This window comes from Corvus brachyrhynchos, unplaced genomic scaffold, assembly GCF_000691975.1.
Source record: "Corvus brachyrhynchos isolate BGI_N302 unplaced genomic scaffold, ASM69197v1 scaffold152, whole genome shotgun sequence".
Classification (NCBI taxonomy): domain Eukaryota; kingdom Metazoa; phylum Chordata; class Aves; order Passeriformes; family Corvidae; genus Corvus; species Corvus brachyrhynchos.
The window spans coordinates 1,070,870-1,080,111 of NW_008237447.1; the positions used below are offsets into that span (position 1 = coordinate 1,070,870).

The 9,242-nt window shown below is 45.1% G+C and overlaps 1 protein-coding gene across 1 annotated transcript in view; it reads left to right on the top strand.

Annotated features, from left to right (window-relative positions):
- Positions 1-9,242, top strand: part of CRYBG3 (crystallin beta-gamma domain containing 3) — a 70,086-nt gene that overhangs the window by 56,184 nt on the left and 4,660 nt on the right. Inside the window, 1 exon segment of the mRNA XM_017731420.1 lies at positions 6,826-6,965. Within this exon segment, the coding sequence (XP_017586909.1) occupies positions 6,826-6,965 (140 nt within the window).

Consider the following 9,242-nt stretch of genomic DNA (forward strand, 5'->3'; position numbering starts at 1 on the left):
GGGTTGGGAATGGGTCAGGCTGCTTGCACGTGGTTACTTGTAGCTGCTCTTGCGTGTTCTGGGTTTAAAGTTGCTCTGTTTTTTACAAGTGAGATACGAGGCCCTCCATGGCCAGGAGGTTGGACAGGAATGCACTGTGCTCTCCAGAAAAAGAGAGATACAACCTTTTGTACATGCCGTTGTAGCCCTGCATGCAGGCCATACAAATCTGCAGTTTGGATGTGATGTCTGTGCCTTTCTTCCACATCTTGCTGTGCTCTTGTGCAGGAGCATCAAAGATGAGCTGTAACACTGTTGGTAAAGGAGAAGCAAGTGGTTTCTCTGCCCCCTCCTCTCTAGCACTGGCCACCAGCTTCTCCAAACTCTTCCTCCTTCCCTGACCACAGGTCACAAACTCAGCCTATGTGGCGTGTGTCCTTCAGTGTAACTCCGATGAAGCCAGTCTTCTGTGATCATATGTGAAAAAGCTGAACTGAATTAAGTCCTTTTTACCATTTGTGAACAGATTTTTAGGAGAAAGGCAAAAAAACCCAACCAACCAACCAAAAAAAGAAGCCAAAAAAAACCCCCAAACCCCAAGCAAATGCAAACACCAAACCCATGGGCATGGTGGGAAGGATGTACAACTCAAATCTGAGAGCTGGACTTTTCACTAGACTATACAGATACAGTGACTTCCCACCTGTTGAGAGCCTGGGTTTCAGATTAAAGTTCCCCTTTTCAAGTTAGGCTTTTGGACTTTGCTGTGCCAAATCCAAGTGAAGTTTTGACATCAAATAGTAGGCCTCATCCTAATCCCCCAGCCTGCAATCTCACAGGGAAGTAAATAACAAGTTTGGCATGGTAGGAAACTACTGGCAGCCCTTGATTCCCAAGGGCCAGGCCCTGGAAGAAGTGTGTTTGGCAGGCTGTGTGTGGGGATCTCGCACACATCTTCCTCTGCTTTTGCACCTCTTAGTTTGGTCCTTCTCTTGCCAATAGGAGCCTTTGTATTTCACAAACTAAACAACATACAATGGCACTAAACTCCACCTGTTTCCCAAATGGCAATGTCCTCACAGCCCTAGGTCACTGTGAGGGCTGAGCCCAGGGCAGTGCTGGGGACCGTGGTGTGGCACAGACGTGACCCAGAGCACGCAGCAGGTCGTGGTCAGGAGCAGCCACGGTTAATTGTGAGCATTGTCCACAGTGCACTGTTCTTGGAACAGAGCCCCTTTTATTACAGCATATTTCTGTGAGCTCATTCAAGAGAGAAGCGAGCCTGTTCCCAAGTGGAATTGTGGAGCTTTATTGAATTCATTTGTGGCATGGGGAACCCCTTCCATTATTCAGCTTTCAATACCAGCCTCATTTCAGAGGTAAGGTGTGTCCCCTGGTAGCTCACATGTGAGAGGGAGAACTTATAACCCTGGCACCAAGCCCTGGATGTGCATTGTCTCCTGCTCTCCTTTCAGTGAGATGGATTTGCTGCAAACATAACTGTGGAGGAATCCCACGCTGGGAACGTTCCATTTGTTCTATGAAAAATGCAGCTTTGATGAAAACAAACTGTTTGCAAACAAATACAACAACTGCACTAAATGAAAAAAAAAAAGCTATTTTTTTCTGTTTAAGAAAGTAAACTTTTGAGGTTTTAGTTTGACAGAAATATGATCTGTTTTTCTAAGAGCTTAATTACGTAACAAAATTAAAATTTTCCTTCTAAATCACTGAGTTGGTCCAACTAAAAGAGGAAAAAAAGCCCAAAACTTTCAGAGCAGCGCAAAATGATTTGGATAAGAAAATAGGCTCACACTAGTGATGGTCTGATGATTTCACTGTAGTGACAGTATTTTAGGCTGGCTAATTTTTATTCTAGCTCTTGGCTCTTGGAGGGATGTTTTATCTGTTGTCTGCTGAAAAGTGAAGTTGTCAGCATTTAAGTATGGCATTTATGCTGCTCCCACACCCTCTGCACACACACACACTCTCCCATTTCACAAGAAATTCAAATTAATATGGTTCCACTTCGTCTGTTTCCCCATTTATTGTGCACTGGCATCATGGAGGAATTCAGCACATCTTTGCAACCAGTTTCCTCTACTGCTTGTTCAGGAAGTAGCAACGCAGAAGTTGGGCAGGTTCATAAGGAGTGTGGGGAAGGAGTTCCCTTTTCCCAGGAGCCTCTTAGTATCATAGAATGGTTTGGGTTAGAAGGGACCTTAAAGATCATCCAGTTCCATGGGCAGGGACACCTCCCAATATCCCAGGTTGCTCAAAGCCCCGTCCAACCTGGCCTTGAACACTTCCAGGGATGAGGTATCCCCAACTTCTCTGGGCAACCTGTGCCAGGGCCTCACCACCATCACAGTAAAGAATTTTTTCCAGCATCTAAATGAAATCCACTCTCAGTTTGAAGCCATTACCCCTTGTTCTATCACTGTAGTTCCTGATGAAGTTTCCTCTCTCCCATCGCACCTTGTTCTCCAAGGTGTATAATACTCAAGCTAGACCCTTCGGAGGCCCTAGCTGTGCTTTTTCCTGCTGTTCTATTTTGCTCAATTTCAGGCTGGACTGTTTCATCATCCTCAGAGTGTTTAGGAAAAGCTGTGGATTAACAGGAGGGTACGGAGAAGGAGCAACTGACACTGATGTCATTGCCTCTCATCATCTCCTTTGATCTAAAAACCCCAGAGCACTCTTTCAGAAAACCTTGTTGATGAAATGTGCTGCTGTATGGTTGTTAACAGCCATCCTGCAGGCAGGTGAAAGCCTAGCACAGGTTCAGAGTTGCTGCAGAGGTGCAGGTTTCCGTGCCTGCATCAGCAAGGAGTTGCCTTTCGCATTGCCATGGATTCATGGCAAGGAAATGTGGGCCCTTGCCCAGCAGCAAGAGAGCAGGAGGAGGCAGCTGGGCCATTTATAGGGCTATGGCTGTTTATTGGGGCATTTGTCCAGTGTTTGCTGCTTGAGGAGGTTATTCTTTTGGGATAGATAATCTTGCAAGGGGAGTTCAGCTCTGGTGCTGCCTTTTCTCAGGTGTGTTGTTTTGCCAAACTCCCTGTAATATTTGGTGTGATTTACATGGACAAAAATACCCAGGATTCTTGCAATGAGCAATTAGCTTTCTTTCTAAAATGTTACCTTCAACCTGTAAGTTAAAGCAGTCTCATAGTTTCTAAAACCAAAATGAGGTTGTAGGTTGTGCAATGCTTTCTTTTATTTGGTTGGGATTTTTTTTCCCTTTTCTTCTGAGGCATTCTTTATTCTTGCTCTGATCAATCACGATAGTCCTTGTATTTCTATATTATCTTTTCTAAGTTAAATACAGGTGTTAACTAATCTCCCCAGCATTCCTGTGAGGCAAATAAAGAAATCAGATACAAAAACTAACTGCAGTTTCCCAGGGCCAGGCACTGAGTCATTCTGTGTTGCTGGGACTGGACCGTGGGCGTTGCATCGTCCAGCACTGCGCTCCCTCAGCCAGCATCCGTCCCACACTGAAGGGAGCAGCCAGGCAAGAGCAGCTCCAGCAGGGACAGTTGTAAAAGATGAGTTGGCCAAGCCAGGAGAGTAAAGACTTTCCCAAGGATGCTGTAACACAGCTGTGGAGGCTCCTCCAGTTCAGACTTTGGTAAATGCTGTTTGCAAAGCAGCTGGTCAGCAGCGATGGGAAATGGGGCAGTGCACCATCCCTTGCCATGGCTGGGTTACACTCATGGCCCTTTGGATTTCTCCCTTTGCTTTTATTAGGCTTTCCCGTCAAAGTTTGCAAAGCCTAAGTTGGCAAGACAAAAAGGTGTGAGGGAAAATGTGTTTTGGGATGGGCCCTTTTCAAAAGGGCTTTATTAGTAAAAACTCTCACAACTTCCATAATGAAAAATTATCCATAGCTAAAATGATGCTTGTTGTTCTAAGCATGTGTGCAAATTCACCTGTGCACTTGGTTTGCAGTTCTAGTGCCCTCTGGTCAGCTTCTTTGTGTCTGTACACTGAGGAAGCTCATCTTGCACTGATCTTTGTTTAATATCAAGCTTGCATTGTGGGATTTTTCCTGAACTGGTAAAGCGTAAAAACTCTGTTTTGAGTTGTGAAAAATTGTGTTGCAGAGCTTTACTAAAAGCAAAGTAAAAATTATTGAGGGGAAAGTCTGAGCTGAGTTGAACTGTGCAAGAGATTTTTAGTGTGTTGATTTTTAGTGTTGATTTTCCATGGTTTCCCTGTGTCATTTTCATTGCACCATGTGCTGTATTAGCCATGGAACACCACACCTGTTAAGTGTATCAGTGTATTTAACAGTTTACAAGGCTGCTCATATCTTGAAATGCTATGTAAATATAGCTTTCTTTAATCACTGGCCTCTTGAATATAATAAATCTCTTCAAGTTTCTCCCTGGACATTTGCATGAAAGAACAGGACAAGCAAATTGGTGTTCCTTTAAGCAAATGCAGTCAGTTCCTTCACACATAAAAATCAGGTTAAGAAATTCTTTAGTGCTTTGTGTCATTCTCTCAACTGGCAAGCTTTTCCCAAAGCATGGCATTTCAGGTATTTTCCTTGAAATAACTGTGAAAAGAAGCTAAAGTAAGGCTGACCTAGACATGGGAATGGGTAAATATAGATGTCTTTAGCTCACCTTTCAGGTGAAAGTGCTCCCCAGCATTCTGCAAGAAAGGCTTACTACAGAGGCATCTTGCTTCCAGCCTAACAGCATAGCCCCAAACCTTGTTTTTCACTGTTCCCAGTTTCCATGGAGCTGTGAAAACAAAGTCAGAGAGAAAAGCCAGGCCAAGTCACTGCTGCCAGCTGTTGGCCTGGAAGTGAATACAGAATGTGAGGAATCAGTGCATTGCTCTATATATGGCTGTGGAAATAGGAGAGCTCAGGGCTTGGCACAGCAGCCTGGTTTCTTTCTGGGCTTCATGTCTGCAAGGTCACTGCATCTCGTGTGAGGTCTCCCTGGGAGAGAGATATCAGAGTCATCAGTGGGGTGTGTGTGTCAGGACTCAGAGCAGCTGGACAGGGAATTCTCAGACCATTCCATCCAAACAGTCACAACCACACAGAGCTGGAATCATTTTAATTGACTCCAGCAGTTTGCTGTCGTGGTTCCTGCTGTATAAATGGATATGCTGTGTCAGGTGACTTGTCCATCTAGTACAGCAGCCCTGTCTCAACATCCTCAGTGTTGCAACAGCAGCATGAATATTTAGGTTTGGGTAGCAATTTCCAGCAACACAAATGCCAAATGGTGTTTCTTGTGGTTAGCAATGCACTTGTGAAAATTGTTAGACCTGTTCTGGACATGGCTTCTGGTGTCCACTCAGGTGAAAGGCAGTGCCAAGGCTCTTGCAAACAGCAGTGTGATGATTCTGCCTGGCTGAGCAAAGCAGCCTCAGAGGTGGCTGCCTGCACTAGGCCTGCTGGTCTGAGTTTCAAAGTGAGCCTTTAGCCACACACTGTAAATCTGACCCATCCCATCCAGCAGAAGGCATTTGGGAAGAGCTGACACTTTAAAATAAAAATGTTAGAGGTTTTAATCTCTTTCTAGTTTGTAACATTAGGTTTTAGGAGTTCAGTGGGCTTTAAAAATCTGAGCGGATGATCCCAACCTCTTCTTCAAAATGTCTCAATAATCTCTGTGTTCATGCAGTGTTGCATGACTTAGGCAGTCCCTGCACTGGCTGGCAGAGGAAGGCAATCTCTGAGGCAGAATCTGACCAACCAGCTGCATACCAAGTGCACTGAGTCAGTGTCAAGCAAATTCATATGTCTTGACTCACCCCTGAGCTTTTCAGAGATACTTCACTACACTACGTGTACGTCTTCAAACATGAAAATTAATTTCTCTTAATTACTCAGTGCCTGAGTCAACTTTAATTCAAGATTCTGTTTCATTTATTCCATCTCAGGCCATGTCTCTGCTGCAAGAGAAATCCCAACTTTTGTCTGAGCCAGCTTTCTCAGGGTAACATCTCCTACAAGAAGGTGACTTTCCTGGAGAGGCTGCTCACTGAGTTAGTCAGACCTGTTCCCTCTTCCTTCACCAGTTGCATCAAGGTGTAAACTGCAAGTGCTTATGCTTCTGGTTTTAGGTTAAAAATGCTGAAGAATTGTACAAGTGTTCCTTGTACTAAGGCACAGAACTTGTGTATTTAAATCTGCTTCCTCTGTTTTTCTGCTGGCCTTATTAGCTGCACCGCATTTTCGTACAAACTGATCTTTTAATTTGCTTTCATAGGCAATCTGTCAACTGTAGAAAAGGACATTAAGTGAAAAATGTTTCAATTCTACATGAGATTGTAGAATTTACTAATTATGCTGTTCCTCCAAGAATGTCAGAAGAAAAATAGGAATGTCTGTTAAAAACATTGAGAACTTTTTAGTTGACCCTTCTCATCTTTTACAATTTGTAGCTCCTTAAGATTTTTGCAGTGACCTACACCTAATTGAAGTGTGTGGAATAGACTTTGATTTGCCTCGCTATATCCATCAATAAGTAAATAAAGTGGATTTTTGAAAAGTAATCAAGGCCCTGGTGCTACAAATCAGATCAAAATGAGTTTTTCCAGAGGCAAACAGAGGCCTCTGCATTGCCTGGTGACTGTGTGCCTGAGTCAGTGGGGCACTACACTGATGACAAAGCCACTGATAAATGCAGTTTGTTTCAGCTCCCTGTGCTGTGGGCTTTTCACTTGTTATATTTGCTGAGGAGCATGAGCTAACCCAAAAGCATTGCAGGAAATTCAACCGAAGTGGACCAATGTGTTCATCATGTCTAATAACTGAAGTTAGACTACTCCTACTAAAACTCTGTGCTTTTTTTCTCCTTCCTTCTCCCCCAGGTTTTTGCTGAGCCTTCCATCAGTCTGTTCACCCTGGAATGCTGCAAGGGCAGAGAGCTGCACTTCAGTGAACCAGTCAATTCTGTTTTAAACGAGGACCTCCATTTTTATACCCAGTCTGTGTGGGTGAGAAGTGGATTGTAAGTATGGAAGAAATATCCCTGTCAGTTTTGCCCTGTAGGAGCTAACACTGAGCATGCATTGTCTCATGATTGTTGCCTCGTTCATAGGTTGGTTTACATTCTTAACTTCTGTCTTGACTTTCAAAGGCAGGTAGTGTAAACTCGGAGTGCCTTTATTAAATGGCTGTAAAATGCCAGCTATAAACTGCAGTGATTTAAACCACTGCAGTGGCTCAGCGAAGCTTGATGTGCTGACTGGCTGCCAGAGAAGCAGCAGCTTCTGAGAGGAGCTCAGGGTGGCTCTGACAGCTGGAACAGTAATTTGCTTCTGTTATTAGTTTAACCCTCCTCCAGGAGTGTGAATGTACACCCAGGTTCTTCTGTGAAAACATTTTACATCTGCAGAAGTGACCTCTTCTGCATCTCTCCCTTTCACCTTTTGGAAAAGCTCCCAAGTGTTCTGTCTCAGCCAGGTTTTCAGCCTCCACACCCACAGCAGCAACAAATAACTTGCAGAGTCTCATCCTGCAACTGAGAGTAGCTGGAAACTGCTGTTCTCCTAACAGGACACACATTTCCTATGTTTATGTTTGACCTTTCCCCACCTTTTCCACATGGGCAAGGCTGTAATTTTCTTGAGAGAATAGTGAACACAAGCTTCCCCACAGAGCTTTGCCAATTCACAACAGTTCCCAACATTTGTGCCACTTCCATCCTGAACCTTAGCAGAAAATACAGAGTGATTGTGTTGTCTGGGAATTCAATCACTTTGCCCAAGCAGTTGACTGCAAAGGAAGGGTGATGGCTTTGGGATCACGTGGCAAGAAAGCACCGGAGAGTGAGTGCAATGGGCCAGCCCCTCCTGCATCTTTCTGCTCAGTTTTGGGTATCCAAGCCGGGTTAGCTGCCTCCCTGTCTCTGGGATGGGTTCAGGACAGAAGGGCTGGCCTTCCTCTGAGCTCTTTTCGATGCTTCCTAGGAAAGAGACCTGCACAGCTTGTCCCCATCTCACACAGCAGACAGGTAGCCTAAAGGCTGAGGGTGTCAGGTGATTGTGGGATGACCTAGAGGGTTTGTTTGCCTTATTGGGATTCAGAGTTCAGGAAGGCAGATTTAGGGGGAGGTTGGCTCCTTGTCCCAAAGCCTGCTGTCAGCTTTAGGCAAATAGCAAAGGTTTATATAAATATTCCGATGGCATCTTGCTGCCAGGCTTAGGTAAAAGGCTCCTTCCTGAGCCAACCGGCCACCTCAGTAAGGCACAAGCCTGGAATCTGCCTTGGCAAAGGGTGCTGGGGTACTCAGAGGTGTGGGAGAGGTGGCACAGCCTGTGTGAGAGCAGAGATGAGTTTTGTCTGTCACTGAATGCCAGGAGCCCACCCTGGCTTCAGATGGTGATCTCTGTCAGTCTTTCCCCCTCTGCTCCCTATAAATTTCTGCTTTGAAACTGCATTCCAAGTGAGACTGTTCCATGCTCCAAGAATAATGTTAACAGTGAATTCTCAGTGACTTGACAGAAACCATTGCAAGGGGAAAAAAAAAGCCAGGAATATGTTCAAAATGTAAGGAAGACACAGGGGTGGTCAGGCTGCCCTGAATACCTGTTAGTCAGGAGCTGTGGGTTTTGTTTGAAGGAACAGGGACCCAGCCTCAGTGCCAGGCAGCTCACAGCTGGCACAGTTGAGCCTCCATGGAGCCCTGAGCAAGGCTGGCTCTCAGTTTCTCTGTACTGGGGGCCCTGGGCAACAGCAATTCCAGGTGCTTCGAGGTTGTGGGTGTTTTCTCAATGACTCGGAGCACAGCCATCCCTCATGTTCTTGGCAGCTGACCTGTAAAACAGGTAACCTGGGAAACCAGGATTGCCTTTGTGTTCAGAGGAGTTAATGAGTCAGGCATTTGGGATTCACTGTCCACACAACAATGACCTATTGATATAAACAGAAGGGATCTGTGCTCCTGAGGCTGCCTTTGTGAGCAGCATTTACTGAGCAGATGCCCAGATAACAAGGGGTCTGTATGAGCCAGTGCTTTCACTGGGTGTTGCAGGACTCAGCCACATCCATGGTGTATTCATGACAGGAAAATCTGCTGCAGCAGGATGTGGGGTTTGGAGTGAATACCTGTATGTGTTTGCAGACAAGTGGAATTGTATAAAAAGCTTTAACTGTAACAAAACCATCAGACAAGATCCTCTCATAATTATTGTGCACAACCAGGCAAAGCTGCAAGTGTGGCTCCCTGGTTCCCTAACACAGGCCTGCTGAAACCAGCACTATTCCCAGCTGGGCTCATGCAGAG